We start from the raw sequence: 18,164 nt of genomic DNA on the forward strand, positions 1-18,164 counted from the left end.
GGTGATGCATCAGTAAAAAAAATTCCATCATCTAGTCCACATAATGCTACTCTCCTCTGCATTTCTCGAACCTAAATCAATCTAAACTTCATCAAGTGTCAAGCACAAAAAAGTGTGTGGCGTGTAATCCCATCAACTTCTTAGATAAGTCGTTGCGAAAGTACCTAATATTGACTACTACATTGGGCCAACACTAAGAACAGTATGACAATATCTAATTAACTGACAGAGATCACAGCTCATATTTCATTCTCTGTATGAAGAGTAATTTGTTTGCTCCGTAAACTTTGTGGGAAAGAGGACTTTCAAATTTTTTCGGGAGATGTGTCAAAAGCATGTAAGCGGCGATTTGTAAGGCCAGGGCCAACCTGGAACATAGCGATTCTAGGTGCCATTTGAGATCGTATGTAGCCTGGCCCTCTTGCAAATGCAATTACTAGAAAACTTGCATAGACTTGCTCTGGCAGACAGAATTCATCATAAGTTGCTCGAGAAAGCTCAATCGGCTCTCAATAGCACTTCTTATAGAGGCATTGAAGCATATGACCCTTTATAGGCAACGTATATTGTAGATAAAATTTTTCATCTTTGTATCTTTTACGAAACTCTTGATGTCGCTCGTAGGGCAGCGAAAAGAAACACTTAGTCCAATGACTAAGGTGATGTGGAAAACAAAATTGCAGCGACTACAGAAGAGAGCTCAAGTATGGAGTCAATTGTCTACTTGTGAGTTTCTCTCCCTCCTACATTCACGAGAACACCAATTCGTCCTTTATAACTCGATCTCATCCAGCAATTGTGTATGATGTATGGCATTGTGCGTGAGAAGCGGCGAACTCCACTGACAAAAGCATTGTTTTTTATGGCCAAAGTGAGCGTCAACCTAACTCCTAGTGAAAGTTTTCATGAAGGTATAGAATCAGCCACCTGATTGTCATTGGCCGCCCCTCAGCAGATCTGCAATCAGGTCTCCACTGATGCCGTGAATACTGTGACACCTCTGACTGGCTGCCTGACTTAATTTGTCAAAACCCCTTTTAGGCGTTTCTTTCTGAGCCCTGCAGCAGACAAGGCAATTGTTGAAAATGCCTTGGCCGGAAGTACCTACTCTTTCGCGAAGCTCTTGGAGAAACATTGTATGATCTAAACTTTCGATAGAATCATAAATAATTTACACATCACCACAGCGAATGCTTTTCTTCATCCTGACAACCTCACCAAAATCTCTCCCCCACGCGGAGGCTCCCGGAACGCCGTTTGCTTATCTGAGAGGATCTACAGGAACGGCAAGAAAAATAAGAGGGGCTTTTCCACACAAAATGGCCAAAGACCACATGCAAATTTTCAGCAAATGCAAGAGCCTCACAAAAGGTAGGGGCGTTTCGTCTCTTCGCACCTCCCACTTTTTTTTGCACCCAACCGCTGTCAACGCGGCCAAGAAAAGACTGTCAAACTTTGACACATTCGTCGATTTGACAAAAGTTTTCTAAGATATCGCAAAAGATTTAAGACCTGAAGTCAGAAAGATGAAGGCAGTTGCCTCTTTTGCATTCTTTCTATTCTTTTTTTTTTTCTTTTTTTTTTTTTTTTTCTCAACTCCATCAACATGAAAATGTCTAAATTGGTAGAGTAAAAAGCCCCTGCCTCGCCCAGGCCTCTGCGACTCACCTATTGGCTGCAATTTTTTTTTTCCAGCCGATGCAGCATCTATGCACAAAGATGGTGAGAGATAACCGGCTGCTTATTGGGCAAATGCCTTCAACGGACGCCAACGCCTCATGTCAATCGGGCTTCGCCTCCAGCCAGAATCCGTTTTACGAGACGGATTCGGGTTTTGTGGAGATTATAAAAGTCCCTTGATCCCTTCGTATCTTGTTATTTGTCTGACTCTTATGCTCTTGCTTTACTTCTTCATTCTTCTTGGGGCATCGGCCAAGGTGAGCAATTTGGAGCTCTACGGCGAAGCAGGCATTGCCTTCTTGTCTTGTGCTTACTTGAATTCTCAATATCTCTTCTGCCAGATCCCTTCAGACTACGCATGCTATTGCTCAAACGAGAATGCCCGGGCCTCAGTTGTCGGCTGCTTGGCCCAAAATGACACTCTACCTAGAGATCTTGCTAGCTACTATAGCAAATACTGTGAAAAATACTACGAAGTGAAGGTGAGCTATGAGCAGCTTGAGAGTTCCTTGGATTATTACCTAAGCAGCGCCACAGACCCAGCCTTGACCAATCCGAACTTTAACATGACCGCTGATAACATGACCACACCGCTCCTAGTCAACGAGACAGCCAAGCAGCTTTATCGTAAATCGTACGAGGTGTTTTTGGGAAATTACGATCACTCGATATACTACGGAATAGGTGCAGTGTCTTACTGGTTTTTAGTGTTCATTGTTGCAGCAGTTGCAAATTGGAGCGTGGTTTTGTTCCCAGGTTTAAGAGGCTACTTCGATGGCAAGTTTTCCAGAGCATGGAGAAAGCATATCACCATGCCTGCGTTGGTTACACGCAAGAGACTGACACAACAGGATTTCTTGGGTGGCTTCCTTAGCTTCCTTATACCATCAAGACTTGAGTCAGTCCTTCTTTTTGTATTCTTTTGGTTGGTTTTTGCTCTCATGGTTGTTGAGATTCGCTATATCCCTCACGATCCACTTTTCAAAACCAAGAAGGAGGCCATCACTCGTTTCGTTGCCGACAGAACCGGTATTATTGCAACCATCATGGTTCCCTTGCTTGTTCTCTTTGGTGGAAGAAACAACTTCTTGCAATGGCTCACGCGCTGGGATTTTGCAACTTTTATAGTCTACCATCGCTGGATTGCCAGGCTTATGGTGGCCATGTCATTCACCCATGGCGTATGCTTTTCAGCGATCTACGTTTGGGATGGAATCTACGCTGAGGAAATGGCCGAGGAGTATGTCACTTGGGGCATCGTTGCAATCGCATGTGGTGGCATTATTTGTTTCCAGGGTCTTCTATTCCTTCGGAGAGCCTACTATGAAGTATTTTTGGTTTTACATATCATTCTTGCTGTTTTCTTTGTGGCAGGTCTTTGGAAGCACATTTCCGTGCTCTCATACCCGCAATTGGTATATCCAATCTTTGCAATTTGGGGGTTTGATCGTCTCGTCCGAGTTTTCAGGATCTTTATTTTTGGGTTCACTCTTGCAAAGGTTGAACTCATTTCGGAAGATGCTTTGAAGGTGACCGTATCGAAACCAAGACATTGGAAATCAATCCCAGGCGGCCATTCCTGGTTACATTTTGGCCTGAGCTGGTATTTCTGGCAATCACATCCATTCACTTTCGTCGAGGTACCTTCGGAGAGTGGAAGCGATATAATCTTTTACTGCAAAGTAAAGGGAGGAGTTACAAAGAGCCTCGGGAAGAAGTTGGCAAAAGTTCCCGGTAGGGCATTGTCTATGAGAGTTGCCGTGGAGGGTCCATACGGAGAGACTAGTCCGGTGCAGCGTCATTCCAGTGTCACATATATTGCTGGTGGCAATGGTATTCCAGGAATTTTCGCAGAAACGCTAGAATTGGCTCGCAATGCAGCTAAGAGACAAACTCAAAATCAAAAGATCAAGTTGGTCTGGATAATACGAGAATTGAGATCCATTGCGTGGTTCCATGAAGAGTTGAAGCTTTTACAGCATTTACCAGTCGAGACTACTATTTATATTACCAGACCCGAAAGGCAAGATGCTTGTGAGGATTTGGCAGACGTGCTACAAAAGTACACCCAAATTGACCAGTCTTCCAAAGATTCAAGTGACAAGAAGGACGAGAAAGAGCTGAAGTCTGAAGCTGATATCGAAAAGTCAGATTTGTTCGCTTGTCTACGCCAAAGTCTCTCACACATCAAAATCCTTGAAGGCCGTCCAAGCATCTCGAAGGTTATCGAGGAAAGTATTGACGAAGCGACAGGCTCCACGGCGTTTGTCACTTGTGGCCATCCAGCCATGGTAGACGACGTGAGGTATTTAGCGTTGAAAGCGATCTACTCCACCGAGAAAGGGTCGACTTCTACGACCAGTTGCAGGTATGGGCATGAATGTAAAGTCTGCGATGCTTTTGTAGAGGCGAACGATAGGAACTTCGGGATTTGAAGCTTAGGTCCGAGATAGTACTTGAGTGGCGGCGTAGTCAAGTGTAGAAGCTTCGCTGTGGCATATTCCACATCTGGATCTAGGTGTCAGTGGCCAGATCCCGAATCTGTCCACCATTTTAAGGTTTAAATGAGGAGTGGTGCTGAAACTGGTGTGGCGTATCCCCTAGACCCGTTAGCCACTGAGAAAAAAGTAAGCACCGCCGTGGCATAGGAAAGAGTTGCCAAGCCAATTGGAAGTAAAAAGGGAAATGAAAAGAAAAGAGAAAAAGTAAAGACGGTCATTTTGCTCCTGATGTTGCATCCAGCGGAACCCTCGATGTCAACCGTGGATGTCCAACCTCGGCGATTGGAAATAGGTAGATAGCAGTAATCAACACGCCCGGTGGGGAGATGTCTTGCTCCGTAAAAGCGAAGTAACCTTGATCTGTCCAAAAGCGGCGGCTCAAAGAGACGCTGTCATGGCTGACATTTGGTGATGTCTGCCGCACTAATGGTTGCAAAATGGCTCCATATTAGGCAAGAGCCGAGGATGTGCCCCCGTAAATGTCTAGCCCAAACGGCTTCCCGGGGACCCTACATACCTTATGCGCCGCTTGAAAGGCAGCGCTAAAAATTCTTCATCCCTCCCTGGCATATACGGTCTTTGGTGGTGCAAGGAAACAACGGAGAGGGCACAGGTGACTGACTATATGGATAGAGTGTAGGCGAGTAGAAGAAGCACAGAAGAAAGAAAAGAATAACGAAAACCACAAACTAGAGTCAGTGTCATATCACCAAATTTCACGTCAAACCCTGTTGGACCGTTCCCTTTCATCGTTAATCTGAGACATCTCTTGGCTCCTTCACTGTGGATGCTTGTGTTTCCTGCGTCTGAGGGTGTTTCACTTCGTTTTTTCGCTCCTTTGCTTGATAAATCGTATGATCCAGTGGAGTGATGCAGTCGCATCGGTTAAACTGGCAGTCTCCCAGCCCAAAGGGGAACCAGGCTCGAGATGAATTTTAGATTTGGCAGGAAAGTCAACCTTGGTTGCTTAAGCCTAGAAAGTGAAGGATTTCAGGAAACGAAATTCTAAAAGAAAAAAGAAATGGGATATTTCTGTAGAGAAAAATGCGTAGCCTCTTGCAGGTTCGCTCTCTCACTGCGCAGTGAGAGCCTTGCCAATATGCTACCTCGAGAACCTCTTGTTTACATGACCACCAGGTGTCTTTCGGCAAACTCCGCGTGTATTCGGAAAAAGCAGGACAAGTCACTTGCGCTGAATCTATATCCCATATAGTCATTATTTTTTACCATTATTTTCTTCCGACCGCTGCTCTGCTTAAGGATCTCCTGCCTCCTGCAGTACACACACTGACACTGCTACCACATTTCTTCGAAAAAGTAACCTCCCGGAGTAAAGACAGCACCCCACCACCTTCTTCATGTATTCTCCAGACGATCATCGCAAGTCCGCAAGGCTATATAATCCTCAGCTACCGTCACTTTTCCATGGGCCCGCTGAACCTCCTCCACAGCAAGACCTTGATCCTTCCAACCTCACCGACCAACCAGAGTCTTTCAGTCCTATCTTCGAAGAAGGAGAGAATAATAGCAACACCGATTCTACTGATCCCACTTATCCCGCCAACAATACCAATATGGACTTCTCGTACCCACGCATGCAAAACACCCCTATCTTGGACGACCATCCGGGACTAGATTTCGACAGAGACAGAATGGCGCCTTACGAGCCATTTGCTGTGAGTCCTGCTCTCGCCAACGACTTTGGGGCTTTGAATCCAATCAACTATGGCAACATGGGCCAGCATAACACCAACACAAACTCGGCGGGCTCGCTGGGGCTGAACCTGGGGAATCTTTCCTCCTCCCAAGGTCTAGCCTTGAATCACCGCTCCTCCCAGCAAAAACAGCCGCAGTCACTCAACGGGTCCATGGGACGTACGTTGAATGCGATGCCTTCCTACGGAAGCTCTCAGTACATCTCAGGCAACTATACGGGTATCAAGAAGTGGAACGATGAGGACTCACAAAGCTCTCTTGGGAACTCGTACCAGGAGAGCACAGCAACGACCCCTAGCCATATAGCCAACAAACCGCAGCCGGTCAGAGCGAAGTCAGCTCATAATTTGATTGAGCAGCGGTACAGAAACAAGATCAACGATCGCTTCACGGCGCTCCAGATGCTGGTCCCCACGCTTCGTGTGATTGCAAAGAAAGCGCATAAGCACCGTTCAGGCTCGGTAGGTTCCCGTGAAGAAGACGAGGAGGACGAGGAAGATATGAGTTCTCCGCCTTTCGACCATGACGAGGACCTCGAAGGGTTGGAACCAGCAAGAAAGCTCAACAAGGGCACAATATTGGCCAAATCAATCGAGTACATCAAGTTCCTCGAGCGCAAAAACGAAAGAATAAAGATGGAACACCGCGAGCTTGTGGAAAGAGCGAGGATGATGGGCATTCAGCTTGATGAGAGCTTGTTAGACGGGCGCTAATCACTGGGGTGCCACACCAGGCTTGGCTGATCCCCGTACTTCTTTTCCGCATCTCATTAATACCATCATATCAGCATTTCCCAGCAATCAGGGTTCAGTTTTCATTCAATATTGCTTCGTTCAGTTCTTCTCTATTTGTCTATAACTTTTGTGCATACGGATCCACAGCCAATGCCCTACATAATCTGGGTAATAGAAATACATATGGCGAGTAATTTCTTAAGCAAATTGACGTATTGGTGTGTATTAGATTATCACTTAGTGATCCTAGCCAATTGCAAACACGTCATTCCCCTTTCTTCATCGTCTCCTGACTCGCCTATCGCAGCGCTCGGTTATCTGCTGACTCTAAACGATGCATGCTGGGTGAGGAGAAGCAAATACAGACAAATGGAGGGAAAAATTTCCACCAACAGAATGAACCTCGACATCCTTACACAAGCCTAGAAGCTACCCATTCATCTTGTCATTTCAAGTCTTTTACTTGTAATGCCCTACTCTTGGACCAAAAACAGCCAGCTAACGCGCCAGTTTGCAGCCAAAAATGAACCCACTAAAAATGAGTCGTCGCGTAAATACAATGCCCTAAAAGAAACCCGTACACCATCGTATAGTGGTCCTCCTTAACTCCCATTATATAACCTCATCCATCGACTTGAGTTCAACATTTTCACTCGCTAATTTTCAAAAGAACCTTTGACAGCTATGGCCTTGAAGGACTGCATCGTCGATGTTGTCGACCGATTTTCGGCGTTGCCCGTGCCCGTGAAGCTCGCGGTGCTTATTTTGGTGCCCATCGTCTACAACCTTGTATGGCAGTTTGTCTACTCTCTCAGAAAAGACAGAGCTCCCTTAGTGTTTCACTGGGTGCCATGGGTGGGCTCTGCTGTTGTTTACGGAATGCAGCCATATCAATTTTTCGAGCTGTGCAGAGAGAAATACGGCGATGTGTTTGCTTTCGTGATGTTAGGAAAAGTTATGACGGTTTACTTGGGACCTAAGGGACACGAGTTTGTATTGAACGCTAAGCTTGCGGATGTTTCTGCCGAGGCTGCTTATTCCCACTTGACCACTCCAGTTTTCGGGAAAGGTGTCATTTACGACTGTCCCAACTCGAGGTTGATGGAGCAGAAGAAATTTGCTAAGACTGCCTTGACGAAAGAAGCTTTCCAGAGGTACGTGCCCAGAATCCAAGAGGAAGTTTTGGACTACTTCAAAGCTTGCTCCCAATTCAAAATGAACGAACGTAACAACGGCGTGGCCAATGTGATGAAGACTCAGCCTGAGATGACCATCTTAACTGCTTCCAAGTCGTTGATGGGTGATGACATGAGAGCCAGATTTGATGCCTCCTTCGCCAAATTGTACTCCGACTTGGATAAAGGTTTCACACCCATCAACTTCGTCTTCCCCCACTTGCCCTTGCCTGCCTACTGGAAGAGAGACGCTGCTCAGCAGAAGATCTCTGCTACCTACATGTCCTTGATTAACGAGAGAAGAAAGACCGGTGACATCGTTCCTGACAGGGACTTGATCGACTCGCTAATGACAAACTCGACGTATAAAGACGGCGTGAAGATGACCGATCAGGAGGTTGCCAACTTGTTGATTGGTGTTTTGATGGGAGGTCAGCACACTTCAGCTTCCACGTCTGCCTGGTTTTTGTTGCACTTAGCTGAGCAACCAAAGTTGCAAGAGGAGCTTTACAATGAGGTCCTTTCAGTTTTGGCTGAAAAGGGCGGCAGCTTAAAGGATTTGGCTTACGACGACTTACAGAAGATGCCTTTGATCAACCAGACCATCAAGGAGACGTTGCGTTTGCACATGCCATTGCACTCCATTTTCAGAAAAGTCATGAACCCACTCGTGGTTCCAAACACCAAGTATGTTGTGCCTAAGGGTCACTACGTGATGGTCTCCCCAGGTTACGCCCAGACCAACGAGAAGTGGTTCCCCAGGGCCAACGAGTTCGACCCACACAGATGGGACGAGGAAACCTCCAGCAATATAGACACCGATGCTGTCGACTACGGGTTTGGTAAAGTCACCAAGGGTGTTTCTTCGCCATACTTGCCTTTTGGCGGTGGTAGACACCGTTGCATTGGTGAGCAGTTTGCCTACGTGCAATTGGGTACCATCTTAGCTACCTATGTGTACAACATCAAGTGGAGGTTCAAGAAGGATGGATCGCTTCCACCAGTCGACTACCAGTCGATGGTGACGCTACCAATGGAGCCAGCAGAAATCGAGTGGGAGAAAAGAGAGACTTGTGTTTACTAAATAGGTTTGGATTAGGCTGCAAAATGCCATAGAACACATCACCATATGCGTAGAGTGCACAATAATAGTGTAGGTGTGCATACAGTGGTGACTCAGGCCAGTTTTTTATGTATACCGAATTCTTCACCAAACCAGCTCCAGCCTAAATCCATGTCCAAGTTCAGCTTGAAGGTTCCTGCGTCCAGTGCCAACATTGGGCCCGGTTTTGATGTCTTGGGAATTGGACTAAACCTTTTTTTAGAGATCCAGGTCTCCACAGATCCCTCTGTGGACACATCGGACGATCAGCATTTTGTCAAATTGAGTTACGAAGGTGATGGAGCAGAACATGTGCCACTTCGAAGTGAAAAGAACTTGATTACGCAGACTGCTTTATATGTCATGCGCTGTAATGGGATCAAGCACTTCCCAAAGGGAACCCATATTCATGTCATTAACCCAATTCCGCTTGGAAGAGGACTAGGTTCTTCTGGCGCAGCTATCGTGGGAGGAGTGATGTTGGGCAACGAAATTGGACAGCTTCAACTCTCAAAGGAAAGAATGCTTGACTATTGCTTGCTAATAGAAAGACACCCAGACAACATCGCGGCAGCTATGCTTGGAGGATTTGTGGGATCATACTTGAATCAGCTCTCTGATGAAGAAACATTGGCCAAGAACGTTCCCATGGAGCACATTTTGCCTAGCGTCGACACCCCCGTGGAGCTCCACGAGACGAGAGCTCCGCCACAGAACATCGGCCAATACGTCAAATACAACTGGAACAAGCAGATTAGGTGCGTTACCGTTATCCCCATGTTTGAGGTTAAAACCGACGATGCACGTGCGGTTCTTCCATCTCTGTACACCAAGGAAGACATTGTGTTCAACTTGCAAAGACTTGCAGTCTTGACTACCGCATTGACTCTCCCACAACCGGACCACAAGCTCATCTACGAGGCCATGAGAGACAAGATTCACCAGCCATACCGTGCGCAGCTCATTCCGGGGCTTGACAGGGTATTGAAAGAACTTACACCAGAACTGAGCCCTGGCCTTTGCGGCATTTGTCTTTCTGGCGCTGGCCCAACTATCTTGTGCTTGGCGACTGACAATTATGAGACTATTGCCGACAGGGTGATTGGCATCTTCAAGGAGAACGGCGTGGAGTGCAAGTGGGAATTACTTGATATAGCATATGATGGGGCCGTTGTCGAGCGGACATAGATTATTTTTAGAGGGTAGTAGACGAAGACAACGCTAAATCCATTGAATTCGTTGTAGGACCATTGGCTGCGAAAATGACCAACAGTGTGCGATTTAAAGGCTATGACAACTTGCTCAAGTAGATATGTATCACAACAGTCTCTTGATAGGAATGGGCATGATTCCAAAAAAATCCTGAATATTCACATATTCTCTGTATCCCCTGGATCAGCGTGATTATGCTTTCCGTTTGTCCTGTAGAGTGCGCACGACCATGTAACCAATTATGCAATAGTATACTTCGAAGGATACCAGCAATCACAGATACCACCATGATAACGTCCCCGTCACAAGAATTGCTGACTCAAATAATTAAGCAGGATGCTTTGGAGAATAGATCGTCTCGCCCCGTGTATTTGAGCTCGGTCGAGGTTCAAGGTGGTGAATACCTTCTGAGACAATTTTTCACAAAACTATTGCATTCCTTGGTTGAACGTAGTGACTACACCTTGGGTCAATTGTTGCATACTGTGGACGAGAGTCAGAATAACTTGCTTAAAACGAACATATTTAAGTCTGTTAAGTCTTCTTTGCATGTTGATTATTTGCACCCAGTTCCTGAGCCATCAAAGAATTACAACAGAGAAAAGCTGATTCCTACAAAAGTTGTGTTTGATTTAGAGGGAACGCCTTCAGTTGGTGGTGATGCTGCGTTGGGTTTCAACACAGAGGATAACCTCGAGGTCAAGTTGGGGTATCTGAACAACAACTTCAACCACAATGCTGAACTTATCAATGTGGGCGTCAACTACAGACCTTACAAGCCTAACGAGCACCTTCTCTCATCCATGAAATTTGTGTCCAATCTACGTGACCCCAGCTACAGGTTTGTGTTTGACTTGTACCACTCTCAAAGTAACAATAGAGCATGGCAATTGAACTCTGTCAAGACTACAGGAGGAACCATTGGTGTGTCCTACACGAGTCAAACGAACTTGCTCTCTGCTTTCACAGGGTTATCTTTGAACAAAAGAACCGCGTATGACATTGACGATGGTGCTGTTGACTCTGTCAAGCAATTTGCTGGTAACTTTCTTAAACTGTCCGTTGTCAGTCATTTGGCATACAATAACGTCTCCTACTACGATTCTAACAGAAAGGTTTTCCCCAAGAACGGATTTTCTGCAGTTGCACGGAACGAGATCAGCTCAGACCAGGAGCAAGAGGAGCTCGCTGAGGGGCTGTCATTTTTCATCAAGCTGATATTATCGCTTAATTTGTATAAGTCGTTCTTCAACAACGCAATCACCGCTCATATTTTCAACGAGGCAGGTAACATATACATTCCTAGATCGAACGGCTCCAAACTGCTTCACATATCCGACAGATTTTACTTGGGTGGCTACAATTCCTTCAGAGGATTCGCACGTAACAGTGTGAACACTGAAGGTGGTCTTCAATTCTATAAGACAGGTCTCACTCTTTACAGCAAGCTACCCCAACTCTTGAGGCGTAAGAGGACCGAAGGTGACCCACTTCGTCTCTATGCTACAGGACTCGTGGGAAACGTTGGCGAGGACGTGTTGGCCACGAGCTCAGGCGCTGCATTGAGTGGAGGAGCTGGTCTCAGGTACTTCAACGAATGGGTCAACTTTGATGTTGGGTACTTTGTCTCTCAGAGATACCGATCCTCCGACGCTGTGGGTGTAAGAGATGGGTTTCAGTTGGAAGTTTCCATTGGTGGCACAAACAGAACTTAATTGAGGAAATAATGAAGATCTCTAATCCGAATTGCTGTGTCGCTCTAGAGTACAAGCAGTGATTTGCACCCGCGCTGCTTCCCCTGTGTAGTGGTGATACTTTTGGAAACTTACAAGTGCGCTACCATTAGCACTTCTTCTGGCATGATCAAACAGAATGAGATCATCTCAAAAGTTCTCCTATCTATAGAGCAATACAAAGGCAGTATAGATGCGTTCCGCTCCTCAGTGCTCCGCAATGAGTACACTCCAGCGAAGAAGTACTACTCTAGACTCTTACTATGGAAAGCCTGCGTTATCACTGAAACGCTCACTATCAGAGATTGGGAACAAAAATTGGCCCTGTCTCGTGTTGTTTACCATAAGCTTCGCCAAGAGCAAGAAATGAGCGTCCAGTGGCATTTGCTAGACGAAGATAATGAGTTCTATCTACCGCAGACACGAAGCTCTAAGGGACCTCGTCAAACAAACCCAACGTTAGTGCATCTTCATAGAATAGAGAACGTCGCAGACGATCCGTTGAGTCAGGATGCTCATTCGAGTCTGCGACTGTCAACAACAGAATTGGACTTGGATCTCTTGATGACGTTGATCATGGACGTTCAGCGACTCTTCCCGGGTGAGAAGCTCTTCCACGATAATAGTGCGAAAGCGCTAGATCGAAAGAGACAAATGGTTTCAATCCTTTACGTGTGGGCGAAATGTAATCCTACAATCGGATATAAGCAGGGCATGCACGAAATCTTAGGACTCATGTTTCTCAATATGAGGAAGGAACTGGTGCTGCTTCCGCAAACAAATACTGTTTCGGCAGATGACCGTCAGATTCTTCTGCTATATGACGAGAAATACCTCGAGCATGATTTGTTCACCATATTTAATAGATTTTTTGTCACCAGCGGTGTTGTTCTGCAATTTTTTGCCAGTGAAGCCGACCTTATGGCGTCCATTAACGTCTTCAACATTTACCTAATGAAAGTTGATCAACTAATCCACTATAATTTGGTCACAAAGCTACGTTTAGAGTCGCAACTATGGGTCATTCGCTATTTTAGGCTAATGCTCTTGCGGGAGTTGGGGAACGATCTAGAACTTCCGTCTTTACTCTGGGACAAGTTAGCTGCGATGGATGCTCACACTGGGCTGGATCTTGTACCGGATACAATTGCATTTTTGGTTGTGGTTCTCTTGGTGCACATCAAATCCGAGTTAATTGTATGTGATTTTTCGGAGGCCTTGTCGTTGCTTCTTCACTACCCAATTGCTGCGAAATTGAAGCAGAACCCGCAGTTTGTAGATCTGATCTTCCAGGATGCCCTCAAACTCGCCGAGCACAAGAAGGATGACATGAAGTTATACGAATATGGCCGGAAAATGAACAAAAAATACAATAGCAAGCTTAGGATCAACTTGGGCTACACGCTGCCAGCTAATGGAATCGCAAGTCCTACCACGCTCAGCAGATCAAACTCGCCATCTCCAGCACCTGCAGCTTCCAAACCACCACCTGATTCGAAGGCAGAGAAAATGGCCTTTGAAAAATACAGACTTGAAATGAGACTCAAGAAAAGAGCTCAAGAAATGATGAGTAAACAGTAAGAGACGACGGTGTGTCCAGTGTTGGTGTACAGGTGTCGTGTGTCCTAAACTGTTCGTGAGTTTCTCGCGTTCTCAATGATATCCAAAGAGCTAACACAACTCATTCCATAAACATGGGCAAAAGGAAAGCCGCAGCCAAGCCACAGAAAAAGATCAAGCAAAAGCTTGATACGACTTTCCGCTGCTTGTTTTGCAACCACGAGAAATCCGTCATATGTACTTTGGACAAGAAGAATGGTGTTGGTGATTTAGCATGCAAAATCTGCGGGCAGAGCTTTCAGACGGCGATCAACTCTCTATCGCAGCCAGTTGACATTTACTCAGACTGGATTGATGCCTGTGAGGATTTGGCCGAGGAGGCCGAAGCTAGAGGTGCCGACTTGGAAAATGTCGAGGAGGCCTACAGCGATGATGACGATGATGCTCCATCGAGGTCTGCCAGAGATCGTGGTCTTTCAGACGACGAATACTGATATAGGGAAGGAAATGTAATGACGCAAATAGAGAAGAAAAGGCTTACATCAAAACTATCATGGGTGAATGAATAGCGAGGAGCAAGTGAGCACCAACTTGCGAAATGTATTATTCATGCGAGGGACGAAACTTTTTCAAGACACTATCGAATGCCTCTTGTATGGTATGATCGTCTTCTTTTGCTCGTTGTTCAATTTCAGAGTCTGTGGGTCCCATTAAGACAGCTTTCGGTTCCGGTTTTTCACCAGCATCGCCTGCTTCCTTCTTTAAGATCTCTAAACGCCGATGGAATTCAGCCAAAAGATTCTTCGTGTCGTATCCAGATGCTTGGTTAAATACACTTTTGAGGCTCACACCTTGGATTTTCATTCTGTTAAGAAACTTGATTACCTGGTCAAGTTCAGAAAGGTCCACATTGAGAATCTTTTGGCGTAGCTCTTCACCGGAAAAGGTTTCAAGATCATCCAAAAGATGCGCATCTTTGTTGATCTTGGATAGCTTCAACACAGAGCCCTCTTCCCTGTTCAATTCATTCAAACTTGTAAGCGAATGAGAGCGCGAGTAAGGTAATGAAGAAGTAGCGTCAAGCAAGTCTCGAGTCTCTGGATCGTCTGGGTGGTTGTCCTGAAGGTTCCTTACATCATTTTCTTTCCGAGACTCATCTTCCACGAGGTTAAATCCGATCACGTTGGCCGCGTTGAATTGCTCATCAGGCACCAAAGAATCATCAACGAGCTTGAGACCTCTCACCAAGGATGAGTCGATAAACAAGAGTCTTATCAATGTCTCTTTGCCTTCCAAATTAAGTTCATTTTTCCACTGCATTTGAAGCAATTCTTGTATGGTAGCCTGTAGGTTCTTCCTGTCTTCTTTGGCTCTCTCCATAAAAGCTTTAACTTCAGGCGAGTTGATGTCAAGCTTACCTTCGGCTTTAAGAGACAAAATCTGCGAAAGTCTTTCCGTAAGAGACATTTCATTGGGATCAACCTTCTGTGTGTTAATTGCTTCATCACCATTCTCTGGATACTTCAATACACGCTCCATATTGCGCATGGTGTAAAGACCAATACGCTCCTTGAATAAATCTGGGAGAAGGTGGTAGTCACACTCGAGTGTTATTAACGTCTTCGAATTCTTGAGTCCTTCCACGAGGGCAGTTCCTGCCACCACGTCAAGTGAATTGCCAAGAACAGATAAGTAGCCTAGTCTCTTGCAGAATGGAATAGTCTCTGAGAGTGCCGTCAAACATTGCGATGATAGACCATTATTTTCCAAGTGAAGGCGTACAAGATTGGGGAATAATGGTAATTTTGACGTAAAGTAACTGAAAATCGCCTCTTGATTGCTCTTTTGTTGCTCGGAGACACTGGAATTGCTGGATGGTGTGCTACTAGTATCATCTGATACCAGCTCTCCATTGGAGTAGCTCCCAAATAGTTTTGGATTATTGGACAAATCCAAGTACTTTATTTTTGGAAACTCAAGCATGAACTTTTCAAACATGTCCTTGAACAAGGAGCTGAATCTGAGATTGGTCGCATTTAAGCTGATAAAAGCCAAGTTGCTTTTTGATATAAGTGTCGAGAGCCGTGGGTTTTTTGTCATATCGACCAACGTATGCAAATAAGCTGGTGACAGAAAGTCATTGTAGCCCAAGTCAAGTCCACGACTCTTGCCGGTGAGAACCCATTTTTCTACCAAAATTCTCATCTGTTGCGGTCTTATTTGATTGTAGGCCATACCCAATCTATAAGTCTTAAGTGATATCGCCTGGGAAACAAGCTTGTCAAAGACCTCGATATCGTTTATGCAACATCCAGTGAGTATAAGTTCATCGATACCGCCTCTTGCAATGAGTGTTGCTGTAAAGAGGGACCAATCCATATCAGATCGGTTCTCCTTGTTGCACACCATTCTGACTAAGTCTTCGTCCTGGCTAGGCTTCGAAGATTTCTTTTTCTTCTTCTTGAGAACGTTGACGGAGAGCGGGGGACATTGGGTTATGTCCAACTTGCTAATAACCCTGTTTCTGGAAAGGAACCAGCATAATAATGACCATCCTTCTGCATCTATGGGTGTATTCCTAAGACTCAACTTCTCAAGTTGTGTCTTTGATGCCATTGCACTTAAAAGAATCTTGAACTGTTCTAGTGAAAGGCTAACGCCGTCGAGAGAAATGCAAAAAATTGGAGCGATTCGGATGAAGTCAGCGAAAGTCTGGATCTCAATCATTGAAGGACTAGGATTGCGAAGCTGAAGTAAGGGGAGTGGAGCCATTGAGCCCTTCGGTATTTGCTTAGCAATAGCGGGAATTGGCAAGATTTCCCGAAGGTGACAACACCTAGTATACATGAGGTCAAGGGCCATCTTTTTGATTGGAACTGTGTAGCCCTGGCGAGCTTTATGGTGCAACATGGGCTTATCGATTCCGAGCAGCTTTGCGTGCTGGTTTATTGCTGTATCTGGCTCATCATCTTCGTCGCCATGCTTAGGATTTTCTTCCTTTTCTGGAGGACTTTCGTACTCATCGCCATCGGAGTCTTCCTTCTCATCTTTGCGTATGAGACCCAAAGCACCAGTGCCACCAACGACTAAACCACCTCCCAAACCTTTTTGTGATCTTTCTATAGCCTCCTTATCGGCCTCGGTGAGGGGATGTATTCTCACAACATTGCCAGGAAGAATCTCAACGTTACCTTTTCGAGGATTTCGAGAAGGAATTTGTTGCGGTGGATCTATAAGGAATGTCAGGGAATGGAAAGCGACTCGCTTTAACGGTTTCAAACCCTTGAACTGGGGAAGAGTTTCTGGCCTAGGTGTACTGGAACCGCCACTGGAGTCGTAAGAGTGTAATGATTGAGAGTCTCTTTCCAGAAGATCACCAGAATTTGGTGGGTTAGAGGGCGCACTAGAGATACTTTTGCGGCGAAGTAGTGAAGTAAATTTGGACGTCGTAGACTGTGGGGCACTTTCTGAGGATACGGATTGTTTTTTTGGTGGAAGTGGATTCAATAGGCACCCTTCGAGTCCATTCTGTGATCTTGAAGAATTGCGACGACTTAAAGAGCTCCTTCGCAGGTCAGGCTGCTTGTAAAATCTGACATACTCATCTAGTCTGGGGTCGCTGCTGTCCTGTGAGCTTCTTCTCGATACAGAGGCAGAGTGTTCATCATTATTGCCTTGAACGGGCGAGCTAGACAAGTTCAAGGGCGATGTTTGCCTAGATAGACGCATCTGGTAATCTTTTTTGAATAAATCAACGCCTCCACCCATCATTTGAGGTTGGCTCTTTGGAGAGGAGCTAGGAGAATTACCATCCGTTCCTGATTTATGGAGCTTATGCTTTAATTTGGAAAAGAAGCCAGACCCTCCATTGCTAGCACTACTGCCATTGCTACTAGCGCTAGCTAAACTAGCAGCACTGGATCGCCTCCTGCTGTAAGTGGGCATTGAAGGTTTTGCTGATTGTTGCTGCTGTGGTTGTTCAGAAACAATAGGCTCTTCAGAAATCGGTGATATTGTGGGCTTCAGTTTCCCAGAAATATTTTCATTATTGTTAGAGATTGTCGTTGCCATCTGCGGCGAAGCTGGGGTCTTGATGGTGCTTTCGTCCGAAGGTTCCATGGGATCATGTGTTTCGGAGTCTGTCTGACCAATGTTGGCCGACACATTCGAATCTCTCAAGAACCAATCAATATCTTTAAGCTTAATCCCATTGATACAAGTGTTGCCCTTCTCCACGACCATGTGATGGATTTTGTCCCAGTTGATTCCTCTCTGTTCGTCCTCCTCCGACATGCTGGGCTTGATTTGCGAGGAATAAAAAGAAGATGCCGAAAATGCCAGGGGTGAATTATGCAGTTATTGTATTGGCTAATAAGTGTGCTTACCACCTTTTTTAGATATACGAATGTTCACAATATTTTGACCGGTTATGTATGATGGGGATGTACTGGTATAAAGAGAGGGTGCTGTGCTACATTATCGTCTGGCATATAACCCCGACTCACTCGAATGTCAGGTGACTTTTTTGATCACTAGGCTGGCATCGGTGCAAGTGAGGCTTTTCTAAGGTGGGGAACACTGCTTGCCCAAGTTGTTCAAATGTCCGGGAGATAAGCAAGGTTATATTGTTGCTGTACTTTGACCATTTTGGGGTCTTTTGAGGAGACAATTTACAATTATGACACGTCTCGTCGCCTCGTCGTAATAGAATTACGGAAGTGATCTTACTGCATTAAAGGCCGCATTGAGAG

At 45.5% G+C, this 18,164-nt stretch overlaps 8 protein-coding genes across 8 annotated transcripts; 7 read left to right on the top strand and 1 right to left on the bottom strand. All coding sequences in view use genetic code 12, as the record gives it.

Annotated features, from left to right (window-relative positions):
• Positions 1–1,778: 1,778 nt before the first annotated feature.
• CJI96_0001195 (ferric reductase family protein) lies at positions 1,779–4,115 on the top strand (the record flags this gene model as incomplete). Its single annotated transcript, XM_029033206.2, has 1 exon — positions 1,779–4,115. One exon carries the CDS (start codon positions 1,779–1,781, stop codon positions 4,113–4,115), a length of 2,337 nt encoding a protein of 778 aa, XP_028891798.2.
• Positions 4,116–5,539: 1,424 nt separating this feature from the next.
• Positions 5,540–6,610, top strand: HMS1 (Hms1p; the record flags this gene model as incomplete). Its single annotated transcript, XM_029033207.1, has 1 exon — positions 5,540–6,610. The coding sequence occupies one exon, from the start codon at positions 5,540–5,542 to the stop codon at positions 6,608–6,610; it is 1,071 nt and encodes a 356-aa protein (XP_028891799.1).
• A 705-nt stretch (positions 6,611–7,315) lies between these two features.
• ERG11 (sterol 14-demethylase) lies at positions 7,316–8,890 on the top strand (the record flags this gene model as incomplete). The annotated part of the gene is made up of 1 exon (XM_029033208.2): positions 7,316–8,890. One exon carries the CDS (start codon positions 7,316–7,318, stop codon positions 8,888–8,890), a length of 1,575 nt encoding a protein of 524 aa, XP_028891800.2.
• A 150-nt stretch (positions 8,891–9,040) lies between these two features.
• THR1 (homoserine kinase) lies at positions 9,041–10,096 on the top strand (the record flags this gene model as incomplete). Its single annotated transcript, XM_029033209.2, has 1 exon — positions 9,041–10,096. The coding sequence occupies one exon, from the start codon at positions 9,041–9,043 to the stop codon at positions 10,094–10,096; it is 1,056 nt and encodes a 351-aa protein (XP_028891801.2).
• A 311-nt stretch (positions 10,097–10,407) lies between these two features.
• SAM51 (Sam51p) lies at positions 10,408–11,835 on the top strand (the record flags this gene model as incomplete). Its single annotated transcript, XM_029033210.2, has 1 exon — positions 10,408–11,835. One exon carries the CDS (start codon positions 10,408–10,410, stop codon positions 11,833–11,835), a length of 1,428 nt encoding a protein of 475 aa, XP_028891802.1.
• A 144-nt stretch (positions 11,836–11,979) lies between these two features.
• CJI96_0001200 (uncharacterized protein) lies at positions 11,980–13,434 on the top strand (the record flags this gene model as incomplete). Its single annotated transcript, XM_029033211.2, has 1 exon — positions 11,980–13,434. One exon carries the CDS (start codon positions 11,980–11,982, stop codon positions 13,432–13,434), a length of 1,455 nt encoding a protein of 484 aa, XP_028891803.1.
• A 113-nt stretch (positions 13,435–13,547) lies between these two features.
• Positions 13,548–13,907, top strand: CJI96_0001201 (uncharacterized protein; the record flags this gene model as incomplete). Its single annotated transcript, XM_029033212.1, has 1 exon — positions 13,548–13,907. One exon carries the CDS (start codon positions 13,548–13,550, stop codon positions 13,905–13,907), a length of 360 nt encoding a protein of 119 aa, XP_028891804.1.
• Positions 13,908–14,016: 109 nt separating this feature from the next.
• Positions 14,017–17,706, bottom strand: MHP1 (Mhp1p; the record flags this gene model as incomplete). The annotated part of the gene is made up of 1 exon (XM_029033213.2): positions 14,017–17,706. The coding sequence occupies one exon, from the start codon at positions 17,704–17,706 to the stop codon at positions 14,017–14,019; it is 3,690 nt and encodes a 1,229-aa protein (XP_028891805.1).
• Between the last annotated feature and the right edge of the window lie 458 nt (positions 17,707–18,164).

Source organism: Candidozyma auris, chromosome 1, assembly GCF_003013715.1.
Source record: "Candidozyma auris chromosome 1, complete sequence".
NCBI classification, from domain to species: Eukaryota; Fungi; Ascomycota; class Pichiomycetes; order Serinales; family Metschnikowiaceae; genus Candidozyma; species Candidozyma auris.